Genomic DNA, 19,008 nt, shown 5'->3' with positions numbered 1-19,008 from the left:
CCAGATTAGAGATTAGATGAGTCTTTTCCATTACCACCCTGCACACATTCAGACAGCATATGACTGCCGAATGATGTTCAGGAGGACAGAAAAAATAAGGAACATTTTTAGTGTACTAATTATAAACTATACATACATTTACTCATGTAAACCAGACAGACATCCTGTCGGGGGTGGGGTATAAGAATTTGCAAGTGAAGACAAAGACTGAAAGAGGAGGGTCAGTAAATTGCTCAAAGTCACACAGCTAGAAAGTAGCAGAGCTGAACTTTGAACCTAAGTGGTCCGGCTCCTGAGACCAAGATAGCCATGTGCTTTGTTGTTCAAAGGATAAGGTGGCTTCCTGAGAAGAAAGTCATCGGTAAAGAGAGTAAAGGAAAAGGAAAGCAGTGCTTCTGAAAATACACTTTAAGGACAGTTGGGACAGTTTGTGCCTGGCACAGGGACAGTTTGTGCCTGGCACAGGGACATAGCACGTGGTTCTGGGTGGTTCTGGAAAGAGCATATAGGATTCACAGAGGTATGATCTGGCCCACCTCTACATTCTCCAGAATGGAACCCTGCTACAGGACCATTAGCTCAGATAACCAAGATAAACCTGCCAGGCTTCCAGCAAGTTCTAGGCACTTGACAAGGACAGTTCTGATTATGTTTATGGATCTGAGAAGAAATATACAATGCGATTGTGTAGGTGGGCACAACTCCTACGTTTGCACGTGCGTGCTCAGTTGTGTCTGACTCTGGGTGACCCCATGGACTGTAGCCCACCAGGCTCCTCTGTCCATGGGATTCTCCAGGCAAGAATACTGGAGTAGATAGCCATTTCCTTTTCCAGAGGATCTTCCTGACCCAGGGACTGAGCCTGGGTCTCATCCGTGGGCAGGCAGATGTTTTACCACTAGTGCCACCTGGGAAGCTGTACCAGTAGCATTTAAATTGGACAGTTTTATATTCTTCTCTGGTTTCCATGTCTTTCACTGTGCCTTGCCTGAAGAAACACCATGAGGAAAGCCTGATTCATCTAAGCAGTGACAAATTGAGGAGGGTGGTCAGTGCGTTTGAGTCAATTTGTGGAGAGCTCTTTTACAAAATACAGAGTCCTGGACCCCACCCAGACCTACTGGATCACCAGATGGGGTTGAGTGGTGCCTGAGAATCTATATTTCATATGGACACCCAGTAGTTATCAACACACTGAGGACTGAGGACCATGCCTCTCTCTCTCTACCTTTTACCTTGTGGAGGGGTTGAGGCTGCCTTTCCCCTTAGGGAGTCTCTTTGGACATGCAGGTACCCTGAGCCAAGTCTGGAAGCTATCCCCTGTTTCAGGGTGGTAGAGCAAGAAAGGGTGGATTTGACAGCATCATTTCTTGACCTGGGACCTGTTGGAGTGGATAGACCATCATCACTGCTCAAACTGCTTAGGATAGAGATCTTGCCTTATCCATGGTGGAAGCCATGCTGAGTGGAAGGAACATCATTGTCACCTTAGGCCCTGTGGTCATCTGAAGCCCACTGGCCCACCAGGGCAATGTGACATGACCTGCAGCCTGTTCTTCTCTAGCCCCATAGTGCTCTTATTTCCCCCGCATTCAGGGCAGCGAGAGTCAAAAGTCTCATTCCCAAGGCTCCTGTTCCCCTCCTGGAGTGCTCTGTGTTCTGAGAGCTGGAAGGCTTTCAGTATTCTAAATGTTATTTTTTTTTTCCTATGTTGGGGTGGAACCAGCCCACTCCACAAGCAAAATCTATAGCTCTGAGAAGCGGCAGAAAATTGGCAAGGCTTAATAAACCTCATGCCTGACGTGCTCCTGTGGCTATATATCAAAGGGAAAACAAATATATTGACTAATTCCTCTTGGAAGAACATCCATAAATTACAGCTGTTTGAAACCAGCCCGTTGTGAAAAAAAGGTTACGGATGATGTAACTTGCACCATTATAGGTATAACTACGCTGTGCCTAGGTTTAACTTCTGCTGAGCCTCTTAGCTTTGAGTGTGGGAAGAACCCAGTATCCCAGTATTCTGGAAGTCATGTGGTTTGGGGGAGGGAGGCTAATAATACCTCGCTTTTGTCTTCTGCAATGCTCCTGACAGCCCCTATGTGAAGGGTTTGGCTTCCCAGCATCAGGATGAAGATGCTGTCTGTAGGTTGGGAAAGAGAGTGAGCTGTCACAAGTTAACTGACCCTTGTCATAGCCCCATGCTTTGGACATGCTTAGACATGGCTGAGTCCAGGTCTGTTCCAAGCTAGTGCCCATCCTCACATGAGAGTTTACACTGCCAGACCCTGGTCCACCTTTCACAAGATCATGAAGTTCTTCTGATGGGACCACTGTCTCCTAAGCTTATGTTAGGTGTCAAGGACGAAAACCCTCCATCCAGGAGTGTTTCCTTTGCTCGACTGCTCGAAAGTGCCCACCACCAGAGCCAGTGGGATATTCCAACGATGCTCTGCACCGGCCAAGTGTAAACCTTCACCAAGAGCCAGAGGATACCTTCAAAAGCAGCCCCAGACTCCTGAGGTTATGGTAGACTGGTGTTATTATCCCCATGTAGAGTAGGAAATGGCAACCCACTCCAGTATTCTTGCCTGGAGTATGCCGTTGACAAAGGAGTCTGACAGGCTGTGGTCCATGGGGTCGCAAAGTCGGATGTGACTGAAGTGACTTAACATGGCAAGCACATTATCCCCATGGACCAGATAAGAATACTGAGCCTCAGCAGATTAGAGCGCCCATACAGCCAGTGGCATGAGTGGACCCAATACTCCCATCTCCTGGCTCCTTCGTCTGCTTCACTTCCTAACAGGATGTTGGCTTCCAAGCTTAGGTGCATGTCAAAATCACTTGGGGTGCTTGAAATGCAGATTCCAGGTCTCCAGACCCAGATACTGAGAATTTGTTTTTAACAGTATTCAAATAGTACTCAACAGTAGTCATGATATACCCATATCCAGAACTCCTGGAATTGGCCAAAAGGTCTTTTGGTGGAAGCTGGATAGCTGTGTCTTCCCCTGGCATCCCTTACTGATCACAGGAGACAGTGGTTCTGTTACATCCTGACTATGCTGAATGAACCCCTTCTTCCAGAGCTCTCACTACTGACTGAGGAGCAGGGGGGAACCAGGGGCTCTTTCACTGGCCAGATGCTTCGAGAAATCCACGGGGACAGCAGGAGGGTATGAAGAGGAGAGCCAATGGGCAGAAGAACAGGATCTGCATCAGAAAGGTGGGGCTTGAATCAAGCTTCACTATGTTGCTCAAATTACTATGGGGCTAATGCAGGTATGTATAGTCAGTGTTTTCGGGTGTTGCAATTCCACTGTGGCAGGAGGGCTCTCACCAACCCCCCACCCCCGGCAAGGAGCCTCTTTCAAGAGCGCCCTCCTGGCCCAGGCTGAGCCCCTCCTTTGCAGACCCTGAGCACACTAGCTCCTTAGCATCAGGCATGGGGGAGCAGAGACAGCTCTGCTGACGCAGGAAGATACCCCCTGCGCCTGATTGCAGTAATTGCTTGATGTTTTGTATTTGTCTACATGTACCCCGTCAGTGGCAGCCACCCACTCAGTTTCTCTTGGAAAGCCTCTCGCTCTCTCTCTTACCCACATGTTCACACATATACACAAATACACATGGCTGTGTGCCCAGCCTGGCCCACTCCCTGCCTTCTATTCACAAAGCAAAAATAGCCACAGACACACTCACGGAGGAAGCTGATTGGACTGCCAGTTGCTCTCCCCCTCCTCTGATGACAGCCCTGAAAGCCACCCAACCTAATCCTCATTTCCTTAGAAGGTCCAGCTGAGAGCCTGCGTGCAGTAGGAGGGAGATGTCTGAATGGGCTCCTGCTCATCCTCTCTACCTGTCTTGATTAAAAGAGCTGGCTTCCTGGAAACTTCAGGGCACATAGCCTGAGGGTCAGGAAGAGGACTTTATGAATGTCTTACTGAGGAGGCCAGATTGGTTTGGAGGACGATTATAAACCTAGATCTGTGGGTGCAGGAGATGGAGAGTCTAAAGGCCACTGAGATGGCATGATATGATTCTACATTGAACTCAGATTCAGAAAAGCAAGATCTGGTTTAGCTGCATCCCTGTCTGCCCAAGAGGGTTTAGCAATGGCTTCCTCCCCAGTGCTTCTTGTTTAATTTTAATTTTATTTAAAAAATTATCATAAGCAACTTTGAGTGTTTTCAGAGCATACTCTTCTATGAATTTTATCACATGTATGTATTTGTGTGGGTTTCCTAAATGGTGCAGTGGTAAAGAATCTACCTGCCAATGCAGGAGACACAAGAGATGCAGGGTGTATCTCTGGACTGGGAAGAGTCCCTGGAGTAGGAAATGGCAACCCACTCCAGTATTCTTGCCTGGAAAATTCTATGGACAGAGGAGCCTGGCAGGCTGCAGTCTATGGGATCCCAAAGAGTTGGACACAACTGAGTGACTGAGCACACACACACACTTGTATCTGTGTAGCCATTACCACTATCAAAATATAGAACATCTCCATGACTGCCACCCCCAAACTTTCCCATTCCTGATTTATTCTCCATCACTACAGTTTTGTCTTTTCCATCATGTCATAAGAATGCAACCATATAGTATGCAACACTGTGAGACAACATGTCTTTGAGATTCATCCAAGGTGTCCCATGGATCAGTACTTTGCTCTTTTTTATTGTTGAGTATTACTCTGCTGTGTAGTTGTGCCATAATTTATTTATCCATTCATCCACTGAAGGGCATTGGGCTGGTTCCACTTTTAGATGGATATGATTTTGTTTGAGCCTAAATTTTCATTTCCCTGGGATAAATGCCCAGAAGTGGGATTCTGGGTATTATGGAGATATATGTTTATAAGAAACTGCCAGAGGATTTTCTAGAGAGACTCTATCATTCTGCATTCCCAATAGAAGCATATGAGAATTCCAGTTAGCCTGGACTCACCCTAGGACTTGATACTGTCAGTATTTCTTATTTTAGACATTTGGGTAAGTATTTAGTGGTATCTCATCATCTCTTTAATTTGCATTTCTCTAATGGCTAATGATGTTGCACAATTTTTTTGTGTGCTTATTTGCCATCTGTTTTCTTAAGTATCTGTTAAGTCTTTTTGCCCATTTTTTAAATTGGGGTTTTTGTTTTCTTACTCTTGTGTTTTGAGAGTTCTGTCTGTATTTTGGAACAAATACTTTGCTGGATATGTGATTTGCAAATATTTTCTCCCAGTAGTAGCTTTTCTTTTCATTCTTTTAACAGTGTTTTTTAAGAACTTTAATTTTGATTTGGTATAATTTAAAAATTTTCTTTTATAAACCATGCTCCTGGTGTAGTGTCTAGGAATTCTTTGGTAACTCTCAGGTCATGAAGCTTTTTCTCTTATGTTTTTATTCTAAAATCTTTATAATTTCACTTTTTACATTTATATTTATGATATATTTTGAGTTAGTTTTTTATATATGAAATGGTGTGATATTTATGTTGATGTTTTATTCTTATTATTTTGCAGAAGGATGTCTAATTGCTCCAATAGCATTTGAAAAGACTATTCTTTCTTCTTTTGCATTTCAGTCCCCTATAATGAAAAGGACATCTTTTGGGGGTGTTAGTTCTAGAAGGTCTTGCAGCTCTTCATAGAACCATTCAATTTCAGCTTCTTCAGCATTATTGGTTGGGGCATAGACTAGGATTATTGTGATAGTGAATGGTTTGCCTTGGAAACAAACAGAGATCATTCTGTCATTTTTTGATTGAATCCAAGTACTGCAATTTGGACTCTTTTGTTGACTATGATGGCTACTCCATTTCTTCTAAGGGATTCTTCACCACAGTAGTAGATATAATGGTCATCTGAGTTAAATTCACCATTCCAGTCCATTTTAGTTTGCTGATTCCTAAAATGTTGAACTAATTCCTAAATTCCTAAAATGTTCATTCTTGCAATCTCTTGTTTGACCACTTCCAATTTGCCTTGATTCATGGACCTAACATTCCAGGTTCCTATGCAATATTGATCTTTACAACATTGGACTTTACTTCCATCACCAGTCACATCCACAATTGGGTGTTGCTTTTGCTTTGGCTCTGTGTCTTCATTCTTTCTGGAGTTATTTCTCCACTGATCTCCAGTAGCATATTGGGCACCTACCGACCTGGGGAGTTCATCTTTCAGTGTCCTATTGTTTTACCTTTTCATACTGTTCATGGGATTCTCAAGGCAAGAATACTGAAGCATTTGCCATTTCCTTCTCCTGTGGACCACGTTTTGTCAGTAGGAAGTCAAGAAATACCTAGAGTAACAGGCAAATTTGGCCTTGGAGTACAGAATGAAGCAGGGCAAAGGCTAATAGCGTTTTGCCAAGAGAATGCACTGGTTATAGCAAACACCCTCTTCCAACAACACAAGAGGAGACTCTACACATGGACACCACCAGATGGTCAACACCAAAATCAGATTGATTATATTCTTTGCAGCCAAAGATGGAGAAGATCTATAAAGTCAGCAAAAACAAGACTGGGAGCTGACTGTGACTCAGATTATGAACTCCTTATTGTCAAATTGAGACTTAAATTGAAGAAAATAGGGGAAACCATTACTTTAAGATTATACAGTAGAAGTGACAAATAGATTCAAAGCATTAGATCTGATAGACGAGTGCCTGAAGAACTATCATCTTAGATTTCATTCATTAGCATTTTGTAATGTTTATCATACAGATTCTATATATGGTATATTAGATTTATACCAAATCATTTCATTCTTTTTGAACTACTCTAACTGGATTGTTTTGGCTTCAAATTGTATATTGTAAGTATCAGTCAGTTCAGTTCAGTTGCTCAGTCGTGTCCGACTCTTTGCGACCCCATGAATCGCAGCATGCCAGGCCTTCTTGTCTATCACCAACACCCGGAGTTCCCTCAGACTCACGTCCATGGAGTCAGTGATGCCATCCAGTCATCTCATCCTCTGTCATCCCCTTCTCCTTCTGCCCCCAATCCCTCCCAGCATCAGAGTCTTTTCCAATGAGTCAACTCTTTGCATAAGGCGGCCAAAGTACTGAGTTTCAGCTTCAGCATCATTCCTTCCAAAGAAATCCCAGGGCTGATCTCCTTCAGAATGGACTGGTTGGATCTCCTTGCAATCCAAGGGACTCTCAAGAGTCTTCTCCAACACCACAGTTCAAAAGCACCAATTCTTCGGCACTCAGCTTTCTTCACAGTCCAACATCCATACATGACCACTGGAAAAACCATAGCCTTGACTAGTATATTTACTTGTATATTGTAAGTATACAGAAATATAATAAATTTTGTGTGTTGACTTTGTATTCTTTAATCTTGCTTAATTCTAATTTTCATTCTAGAAGGGTTACTATTATTATTATCTATTCTTTGGAATTTTATACATAAACAGTCATGCTATCTGCAAATAAGGACAATTTAATTTCTTCATTTCCAAGCTTTATGCCTTATATTTACTTTTCTTCCCTTATTACACTTGCTAGGACTTCTAGTACAATATTGAATAGGACTGGTTTTAGTGTGCATCATTGCCATGTTTCTGATGTTAGGAAAAGCATTTAATTTCTTACCAGTACCCATTATGTTATTTGTAGAGTTTTAATACATGCCCTTTATCAGGTAGATGAAATTTTCTTCTGTTCTTGGTTTGTTGAAAAGTTTTATCATGAACTCATGCTAAAATTTTCAAATTCTTTTATTGCATCAATTGATATGATCATATGGTTTTTCTTCTTTAGGTGCTTCATATAATGAATTAGAATGATTGATTTTTCAATTACAGGTTTTCCCCACTATCTGAATGTATCAGTCAGTTCAGTTCAGTTGCTCAGTTGTGTCCTACTCTTTGTGATCCCATGGACTGCAGCACGCCAGGCCTACCTGTCCATCACCAACTCCCAGAGCTTACTCAAACTCGTCTCCATTGAGTCAGTGATACTATGCAACCATCTCATCTGGTGTCATCCCCTTCTCCTCTGGCCCTCAATTTTTCCCAGCATCAGGGTCTTTTCAAATGAGTCAGCTCTTCACATCAGGTGGCCAAAGTATTAGAGTTTCAGCTTCAGTATCAGTCCTTCCAATGAACACCCAGGACTAATCTCCTTTAGAATGGACTGGTTGGATCTCCTTGCAGTCCAAGGGACTCTCAAGAGTCTTCTCCAACACCACAGTTCAAAAGCATCAATTCTTCGGCACTCAGCTTTCTTGATAATCCAATTCTCACATCCACACCTGATCACTGGAAAAACCATAGCCTTGACTAGACAGACCTTTGTTGACAAAGTAATGTCTCTGCTTTTTAATATGCTGTCTAGGTTGGTCATAACTTTCCTTCCAAGGAGTCTTTTAATTTCATGGCTTGCAGTCTCCATCTGCAGTGATTCTGGAGCCCCCCAAAATAAATTCAGTCACTGTTTCCACTGTTTCCCCATTTATTTGCCATGAATTGATGGGACCAGATGCCATGATCTTAGTTTTCTGAATGTTGAGCTTTAAGCCAGCTTTTTCACTCTCCACTTTCACTTTCATCAAGAGGCTCTTTAGTTCTTCACTTTATGCCATAAGGGTGGTGTCATCTGCATATCTGAGGTTATTGATATTTCTCCCAGAAATCTTGATTCCAAGTCTGTGCTTCATCCAGCCCAGTGTTTCTCATGATGTACTCTTTGTATATAAGTTAAATAAGCAGGGTAACAATATACAGCTTTGACGTACTCCTTTTACTATTTGGAAGCAGTCTGTTGTTCCATGTCCAATTCTAACTGTTGCTTCCTGATCTGCATATAGATTTCTCAAGAGGCAGGTCAGGTGGTCTGGTGTTCCCATCTCTTTCAGAGTTTTCCACCGTTTATTGTGATCCACACAATCAAAGGCTTTGGCATAGTCAATAAAGCAGAAGTAGATATTTTTCTCAAACTCTCTTGCTTTTTCAATGATCCAGCAGATGTTGGCAATTTGATCTCTGGTTCCTCTGCCTTTTCTAAAACCAGCTTGAACATCTGGAAGTTCATGGTTCACGTATTGCTGAAGGCTGGCCTGAAGAATTTTGAGCATTACTTAGCTAGCGTATGAGATGAGTGCAATTGTGTGGTAGTGTGAGCATTCTTTGGCATTGCCTTTCTTTGGGATTGGAATGAACAGTGACCTTTTCCAGTCCTGTGGCCACTGCTAAGTTTTCCAAATTTGCTGGCATATTGAGTGCAGCACTTTCACAGCATCATCTTTCAGGATTCGAAATAGCTCAACTGGAATTCCACCACTTCCACTAGCTTTGTTTGTAGTGATGCTTCCTAAGGCCCATTTGACTTCACATTCCAGGATGTCTGGCTCTAGGTGAGTAATCACACCATCATGATTATCTGGGTTGTGGAGATCTTTTTTGTACAGTTCTTCTGTGTATTCTTGCCATCTCTTCTTAATATCTTCTGCTTCTGTTAGGTCCATACCATTTCTGTCCATTATTGAGCCCATTTTTGCATGAAATGTTCCCTTGGCATCTCTAATTTTCTTGAACAGATCTCTAGACTTTCCCATTCTATTGTTTTCCTCTATTTCTTTGCACTGATTGCTGAGGAAGACTTTCTTATCTCTCCTTTCTATTCTTTTGATCTCTGCATTCAAATGGGTATATCTTTCCTTTTCTCCTTTGCTTTTCCTATCTCTTCTTTTCACAGCTATTTGTAAGGCCTCCTCAGACAACCATTTTGCTTTTTTGCATTTTTTTTCTTGGGGATGATCTTGGTCCCTATCTCCTGTACAGTGTTACGAACCTCTGTCCATAGTTCTTCAGGCATTCTGTCTATCAGATCTAGTCCCTTAAATCTATTCATCAGTTCCATTGTATAATCTTAAGGTATTTGATTTAGGTCATACCTGAATCATGTAGTGGTTTTCCCTACTTTCTTCAATTTAAGTCTGAATTTGGCAATAAGGAGTTCATGATCAGAGCCACAGCCAGCTCCTGGTCTTGTTTTTGCTGATTGTTTAGAGCTTCTCCATCTTTGGCTGCAAAGAACAAAATCAGTCTGATTTTGGTGTTGGCCATCTGGTGATGTCCATGTGTAGAGTCTTCTCTTGTGTTGTTGGAAGAGGGTGTTCACTATGACTAGTACAATCTCTTGGCAAAACTCTATTAGCCTTTGCCCTGCTTCATTCTGTACTCCAAGGCCACATTTGCCTGTTACTTCAGGTGTCTCTTGACTTCCTACTTTTTCATTCCAGTCCCCTATAATGAAAAAGACATCTTTTTTGGGTGTTAGTTCTTAAAGGTCTTGTAGGTTTTCATAGAACCATTCAACTTCAGCTTCTTCAGCTTTACTGGTCAGGGCATAGACTTAGATTGCCATAATACTGAATGGTTTGCCTTGGAAATGAACAGAGATCATTCTGTCATTTTTGAAATTGCATCCAAGTACTGCATTTCAGACTCTTTTGTTGACTATGATGGCTACTCCATTTCTTCTAAGGGATTCTTCACCACAATGTAGATATAATGGTCATCTGAGTTAAATTCACCCATTCCAGTCCAGTTTAGTTCGCTGATTCCTAAAATGTTGATGTTCACTTTTGCCATCTCTTGTTTGACCACATCCAATTTGCCTTGATTCATGGACCTAACATTCCATGTTCCTATGCAATATTGCTCTTTACAGCATTGGACCTTACCTCTATCATCAGTCACATCCACAACTGGGTGTTGTTTTTGCTTTGGCTCCGTCTCTTCATTTTTTCTGGAGTTACTTCTCCACTGGTCTCCATATTGGGCACCTACCATCCTTGGGGTGTTCATCTTTCAGTGTCCTATCTTTTGCCTTTTCATACTGTTCATGGGGTTGGTTCTCAAGGCAAGAATACTGAAGTGGTTTGCCATTCCCTTCTTCAGTTGGACCACGTTTTGTCAGAACTCTCCACCAAGACCCATCCATCTTGGGTGGCCCTACATGGCATGGCTTAATTTCATTGAGTTAGAGAAGGCTGTCGTCCATGTGACTAGATTGGCTAGCTTTCTGTAATTGTGGTTTCAGTCTGTCTTCCCTCTGATGCCCACTCTCAGCACCTACTGTCTAATTGAGGTTTCTGTTACCTTGGACGTGGGATATCTCTTCATGGCTGCTCCATCAAAGTGCAGCCACTGCTCCTTACCTTGGACATGAGGTATTTCCTCATGGCCACCGCTACTTACCTTGGAGGTAGGGTATTTCCTCTTGGCCACTTGCCACTCGAGCACCGTACTTCCTATGAAAACCTTCATAAGCTGAAATGGTAAAAAGTGATGAAGCAATTACCTTAGGACACATCTTACTAACAAATGAAGAAAATAGAGTATAGACGCTCACAGACACAGTTCAAATAAAGCTGTGGTGGCTTGATGAGATGCTGAGTGTAGTTCCTGGGGAAGGAACTTGGGCAATGTCACTCTTGCTGCTCATAGTGTATGCTGTCGCTCTAAAAGCTTGGTGCAAAACCAACAATGAACACTATTTTCACTCTTTGCCTTTTTCTTTGTAAAACGGAAAACCTCCTTCGTATTTCTTTTGCTTAGCCAAAACAAGTACTAATGTAGGTCCTTTGTAAAAGCAAAGTGCTGTAAAATGAAATTATGAAAAGTGAGAGATACCTGTATTGAGCTAACCTTGTGTCCTGGGACAGATTCCACTCGGTCATAGAGTATTATTTTTTTTATCTACTGATGAATTTTATTTGTTAATCTTTTTGGTAGTTTTTGTGTCTATGTTTAAGAAGTATGCATGTGTGCTCAGTCACTCAGTCGTGCCCAACTCTTTGCGACCATGTACTGTAGCCCACCAGGCCCCTTTGTCCATGGGATTCTCCAGGCAAGAATACTGGAGCGGGTTGCCATTTCCTTCTCCATTTAGGAAGGATACTGATCTATAATTTTCTTTTTTGTACTGATTTATCTGATTTTGGAATCAGGATAATGGTGACCTCATAAAATGAGTTTAGATGTTGTCTTTTCCTCTTACAGTTTTTAGAAGAAATAGTGAATCCTTAAATGTTTGGTAAGATTTGCTAGTGAAACCCACTCCAGTATTCCTCTCTGGAGAATCCTACAAACAGAGAAGCCTGGTGGGCTACCATCCATAGGGTCACAGTTGGACATGACTGAAGTGACCTAGCATGCACAAAAGCTAGTGAAACCATCCAGAACCAGGGTTTTCTATTTCAGAAGGTTTTTAAATTATTGATTAAATTTCTTTAACAGTTATAAAACTATTCCGGTAGTCTACTTCATGTTGGATGAGTTTGGGTAGTTTGTTTGAGAAATTAGCCTATTGTATTCAATTTGTCAACTCAGTGTCTGCAGAATTATGCATCGTATTTACTTACTATCCTTTTAATGTCTGTAGACTCTAATGTTAGGAAGATACATCTTGTCTTTTTTTTTTTTTTTTTTTTTCAGTCTTGCTAGAGGTTTAGCCAGAGAAGGCAATGGCAACCCACTCCAGTACTTTTTCCTGGAAAATCCCATGGATGGAGGAGCCTGGTAGGCTGCAGTCCATGGTGTTGTTAGAGTCGGACACGACTGAGCGACTTCACTTTCACTTTTCACTTTCCACTGTCATGCATTGGAGAAGGAAATGGCAACCCACTCAAGTGTTCTTGCCTGGAGAATCGCAGGAACAGAGGAGCCTAGTGGGCTGCCATCTATGGGGTCACACAGAGTCGGACACGACTGAAGCGACTTAACAGCAGCAGCAGCAGCAGCAGCAGCAGCAGAGGTTTAGCATGAGATTTTCTTTATTTCATTCATTTTTTTTCCTGTTGTTTTTGTTTCAATTGCATTGTTTTCTGATCTTATGTTCACTATTTCTTCCTCTTGCATACTTAGGGAGTGTTTTGTTCTTTCTCACAAAACAGAAGCTTAGATTATTGACTTGACACTTTTCTTCTTTTCTGATATAAGTACTTAATGCCATAGATCTGTCTGAGCACTGGTTCAGCTGCATCCCACACATTTGATAGATCATTTCTTTATGGTTAGAGGACTAAATTTGTTTGATTTCAATTATTTTAGTTTGTTAAGATTTGTTTTATGATCCAGAATATGGTATACCTTGATGAATTTTTCATGTGCCTTAAAAAAGAATGTGCATTCCCCTATTGTTGAATTGAATGCTCTATGAACGTCAAGATTCAGTTGGTTGGAGGTGTGTTTAGTTCTTCTAATCCTTGCTTATTTTCTGTCTGTTGGTTCTATTTATTAATGAGAAAGGAGTATTAAAGTCTCCTCCTATAATTGTGAATTTATATATTTTTTCTTTTAGTTCTACCAGTTTTTGAAATATTTTAAAGCTCTGTTGGTGAGAGCATGCACCTTTAGGATTATTATATCTTCTTTGTGAGTTGGCCATTTTATCACTATGTAACATCTTTCTTAATCCCTTGTAATTATCTTTGCTCTGAATCTACTTTGCTTGATGTTCAAATAGCCATTTCAGCTTTCTTATTAGTATTTTAATGATATATCCTTTCCCATTATTTTACTTTGGTTTTCTTATATAAAAATATTTGAAACAAGTTTCTTATAGACAGCACACAGTTAAGTTATATTTTAAATCTATTCTGGCAATTCCTATCTTTTAATTTATGAGTTTAAGCCATTTATGCTCAATGTAACTATTTTTGTATTTGGACATAGGCCTTTCATTTTATTACCACTTTTTTTCCTGCTCTCTCTACTTGTACTTCCTCTAGTTCCAGTTTCTTATTTTCTTTTGGCTTATTTGAACTAGGTTTGTTCACATTGGCTTCCATTTTCTATTTCAGTGTTGTTTTTATTTCAATCACTATATTATAATGTTGTGAGGTCAGGGATGTATTCTACTGTCCACGTTTGCTCTTTACCCTCTGTCACTGTCAGACCAAGACCAGACTTTTCACATAGTGGCTACACCACAGCTTTTCATTAAGTGAATCAATATTGAATGATTTAGTTTATAGTTTATATTTGTGATATTTTATGCTCAGGGCACTTTTCCTTCTTTTAAAGGGGCTGGGATCATTTCCTTTTCCTTTGGGTAGATGGTTTGGCTATAAAATATTCTGGACTGGAATTTTGGACTTTATGTTTATCCAAATCTGTGGATGTATAGAGTTGGGTAAGACGGTGTTTCAATTGTTTCTAAAATGAAGTGTCTTCATGAAAAACCTTAGGAGTTAGTTTGCCCTCTGTGTGTAGTACATAGCATCAACCCATGAAAGGTTTTAGTAAGTTTATGCAAAGAAGCTTCCCAGGTCAGTTAAACTTGTCTATTACTTTGCTGAAAATATAAACATGTTGAAAAAAAGATGTTAGTAAAAGAAAAAGAAAATGATGAAAATGATGAAAAAAGAAAAAGAAAAAAAATGAAAGTGTAGGAACAGGAGACTCACAGAGAATGATGCTGACAGTGCCCATATAAGGGATGTCCAGGGCAAGCGTGGACTTCAAATATTAGCTTGCCACTGGCTGGATCATCTATCCCCAGGTGATAGATAGATGGCTGAGGCTATTTGATCCCACTAAGCATTCACTTGTCTCTCTTCTCTGTGTTCTGGCTTGGGGATCATAAAGGAAACTTCCTTATAGGCAATTTTCTTTAATTATGAAAACAAAAAAAAGAGGATAGCAGTGGAAAATTAAACACACGCATCCACTTGTGCCTCTTTCTAAAACTTCATTTCATTCATAGTAAAAAGGAGTTTTTGAAAAGATAAAACCCAAAAGGAAAATGAGATAAAATGAGGAAAGTGTTAGTTGCTCAGTTGTGTCTGACTCTTTGCAACCCCGTGGACTGTAGCCCACCAGACTCCTCAGTCCATGGGATTCTCCAGGCAAGAATACTGGAGTGGGTTGCCATTCCCTTCTCCAGGGGATCTTCCTGACCCAGATTGAACTCAGGTATCCTGTACTACAGGCAGATTATTTACCATCTGAGTCACCAGGGAATCCCTAAAATGAGGAGATAACAGTAACAAAACTTTAAAGGTAGAAAGTATTTGGCTGAGCAGTAAGTTAGCAGTTCCCAGAAAACAAAACTCTAGGAGCTTTGAGCAAAATGGAGCTGCAGCCAGATTTATGTTTCTGATTAACTGTAGCAGGCATGCCTGGAACAAGGGGTGAAAAGAGGGCCTAATATTAGGAAGATTGATTTAAGATCTCTTTATAATAATTTAGATCTTCAGACTCTCTTTCCTACTCTGTTCAGGTGAGTGACCCTTCCACCTCTGTACAAGACCAGAGGATTTTTCTAGAAGGATGAAACAGAAGATCTTTGTATTTGAGAATCCCAAGCTCAGTTGATAATATGGACCCCACTAAAAACAAGAGGATGAAATGGGGCTCTCACCCCCAGCCTGCTTCCCCACTTGGCTCCTTGTACCCTGGCAGCTGTAACTTTATGTTTCAAGCAAGATGTTTGACAAGACTTCTCCAAGGATCCCAATCAGCCTAAGAAGAATGATTTAAAGTTACTGAGTTAGGAATTTCCCAAAGAATTAGGTTAGCTGCATTATCTTAGCGTGATAGGGTCAATGAGTCCCAGTGATACATACCACATTCTTAGACTTCTGGTATTAAAGACAGCCAGACATTTAAAGGGAATCAGAAATATAAGGAAAATCTCCAAAGGAAAAATAGACACCAGAATAAAGAAATACAAGAAGGTGACTTGATGGAACCAAGATGGCACAAACAGCACACAAAATTAAAACCATCAGTAATATCTTTAGAGAAATAGAATACATTGCATCCTGAAATAAGAACATGATATTTTGAAAAGAAATATTCTGAGAACAAGATCATTCAGAAGTTAAAACAATGATGGCAGAAAATAGAAACTTTTCAGAAGGGTTGGAAGATAAAGTTGAGGAGTTCTCAGAGACTGGAAAGCCAAAAAAAAAAAAAAAAGAAGAAGAAGAAGCGGAAGTGAAAAGATTAGAAATTAGAGGACCTGTGCTGGAAAAATAATATTTGAATAATAGTTTCAGAAAGAGCAAAGAGAGGAAATAGTAGAGATAAAATCATCAAATAAATATTGGGTTGGACAAGAAGTTTATTCAGGTTTTTGTGTAAGATCTTATGGTAGAGCCTGAATGAACTTTTTGGCCAACCCAGTAGTTTAAGGAAATGTTCCATATTTGAAAGATATGAGTTTCTAGATGGAGAAAGCTATGAATGCTGGAGCAATGAATGATAGCAGACCCACTTCATGGCACATGGCACATGTTTGAGAAATTTTAGAACAATGGGACTGAAAGAAGAGTTTCCAGGGAGGAGAAAGGTAGCTCATACACAAAGGGTAAGCAATCAGAATGACTTTGGCTTCTCAACAGTGGCACCAGAAATTAGAACTGATTGAATCTGATGCAAAATGATTGGCAATCTGGAATGCTACATCCGCTCATAAGATCAGTTATGCGTATGGATAGAATAAAGACATTTTCAGATAGGAAATGTCTCAAGACATTTTTCTCCAAGGCATTCTTTCTTGGGAAACTGTTGGAATCTGTGCTCCACCAAAATGAGATGGTAAACTGAGGGAGAGAAAGAGGTGAGTTATAGAAAACATGAGTTTGTACACAGGAGACAAGCAGATGGAATTCTAGCTGACAGTGAAATAAGACCCCACATCGAGGGTAAATAATCCAGATTAGAGTAGCTCAGAAGGCTCTGAGAGACATTTCTCTTAAAAAAAAAAAAAATCAAGATAATAGAACATTATATGGGCCCAAATATATTGAGAAATTTAGACAATGAGCAGCAAGTTTGGGTTTGGGATGTGATAAACATGAAAATGAACAAATCAAAAAGCAAAAAAGCAAAGTCAAACCAAGAAAAATCAAAAGTTAAGACAAAACAGAGAATTCTGTTGGGAAGGGTAAGTAGTATGGTGTGATCTGAGACTCATCCACCCGTAGAGTCCATATAGTGTGCTAATGATGGACATTTGGTGGATATGGCAACCCCAAACACAGTGTATGTGTGGGGAGGATGTGGGAACGTGTGTAGGTGGTGGGTGAAAGGATGAACTCAAGTTCCTGCCTTGTCTTTCATGTCAGAAGTCAGGGCTAAAATTGGTAAAATTCAAGAGGGAGCTAAATGTGCATATAACTTGGAGAAGCAGAGGTAAATATTGAACAAACCAGCCACAAGTACTGAAAGTGTTTGGTTCTGAAATTCAGCAATAGAGGAAATGGAAAGAAGGGAAGAGTCACTGCACGTCCTTTAAGGCATATGTGAAATGACGGTCAAATGCATGTCTTATAAAAAGAAAAAACTTCCAAAAAAGATAAGAAAAAGTAATAAAAGTAAATTTTCTTTCCATATTCAACTTATTTAATCATAAATGATTAAATAAGTGTTAAATAGCAAGGAGAGGTAAGAAAGCCTTCCTCCATAATCAATGCAAAGAAATAGAGGAAAACAATAGAATGGGAAAGTCTAGAGATCTTTTCAAGAAAATTAGAGATACCAAGGGAAATTTTCATGCAAAGATGGGCTCAATAAAGGACAGAAATGGTAGGGACCTAACAGAAGCAGAAGATATTAAGAAGAGGTACAGAAGAACATACAGAAGAACTGTACAAAAAAGATCTTCATGACCCAGATAATCACGATGGTGTGATCACTCATCTAGAGCCAGACATCCTGGAATGTGAAGTCAAGTGGGCCTTAGAAAGCATCACTATGAACAAAGCTAGTGGAGATGTCGAAATTCTAGTTGAGCTATTTCAAATCCTAAAAGATAATGCTGTGAAAGTGCTGCACTCAATATGCCAGCAAATATGGAAAACTCAGCAGTGGCCACAGGACTGGAAAAGGTCTTCATTCCAATCTCAAAGAAAGACAATGCCAAAGAATGCTCAAACTACCACACAATTGCACTCATCTCATACCCTAGCAAAGTAATGCTCAAAATTCTCCAAGCCAGGCTTCTAAAGTACGTGCACCATAAACTTCCAGATGCTCAAGCTGGTTTTAGAAAAGGCTGACAAACCAGAGATCAAATTGCCAACATCTGCTGGATCATCGAAAAAGCAAGAGAGTTTGAGAAAAATATCTATTTCTGCTTTATTGACTATGCCAAAGCCTTTGATTGTGTGGACCACAACAAACTGTGTAAAATTCTTAAAGAGATGGGAATATCAGACCACCTGACCTGCCTCTTGAGAAATCTGCATGCAGATCAGGAAGCAGCAGTTAGAACTGGACATGGAACAACAGACTGGTTCCAAATCGGGAAAGGAGTACAGCAAGGCTGTATATTGTCACCCTGCTTATTTAACTTATATGCAGAGTACATCATGAGAAACACTGGGCTGGATGAAGCCCAAGATGGAATCAAGATTGCCGGGAGAAATATCAATCACCTCAGATATGCAGATGACACCACCCTTATGGCAGAAAGCGAAGAACTAAAGAGCCTCTTGATGAAACTGAAAGAGAAGAGTGAAAAAGTTGGCTTAAAACTCAACATTCAGAAAACTAAGATCATGGCATTTGGTCCTATCTGCTGCTGCTGCTGCTGCTAAGTCACTTCAGTCATGTCCGACTCTGTGCCACCCCAGAGACGGCAGCCCACCAGGCTCCCCCATCCCTGGGATTCTCCAGTCAAGAACACTGGAGTAGGTTGCCATTTCCTTCTCCAATGCATGAAAGTGAAAAGTGAAAGTGAAGTCGCTCAGGTGTGTTCAACTCTTAGTGACCCCATGGACTGCAGCCTACCAGGCTCCTCCGTCCATGGGATTTTCCAGGCAAGAGTACTGGAGTGGGGTGCCATTGCCTTCTCATTGTTGGTCCCATCAGTTCATTGTAATTAGGTGGGGAAACAGTGGAAACAGTGACAGACTATTTTTGGGGGCTCCAAAATCACTGCAGATGGTGACTGCAGCCATGAAAGATGCTTGCTCCTTGGAAGAAAAGTTATGACCAATCTAGACAGCATATTAAAAAGCAGAGACATTACTTTGTCAACAAAGATC

At 40.8% G+C, this 19,008-nt stretch overlaps 1 protein-coding gene across 1 annotated transcript in view; it reads right to left on the bottom strand.

Moving 5' to 3' along the window:
- Positions 1-19,008, bottom strand: part of LOC113897468 (ZAR1-like protein) — a 196,746-nt gene that overhangs the window by 94,387 nt on the left and 83,351 nt on the right. Inside the window, exon 4 of the mRNA XM_027550219.1 lies at positions 11,167-11,278. Within this exon, the coding sequence (XP_027406020.1) occupies positions 11,167-11,278 (112 nt within the window). The remainder of the gene's footprint in view (positions 1-11,166; positions 11,279-19,008) is intronic.

Source organism: Bos indicus x Bos taurus, chromosome 8, assembly GCF_003369695.1.
Source record: "Bos indicus x Bos taurus breed Angus x Brahman F1 hybrid chromosome 8, Bos_hybrid_MaternalHap_v2.0, whole genome shotgun sequence".
Classification (NCBI taxonomy): Eukaryota; Metazoa; Chordata; class Mammalia; order Artiodactyla; family Bovidae; genus Bos; species Bos indicus x Bos taurus.
The sequence above is the reverse complement of the archived record's forward strand: the minus strand, read 5'-3'. Positions and strand labels throughout refer to the sequence as shown.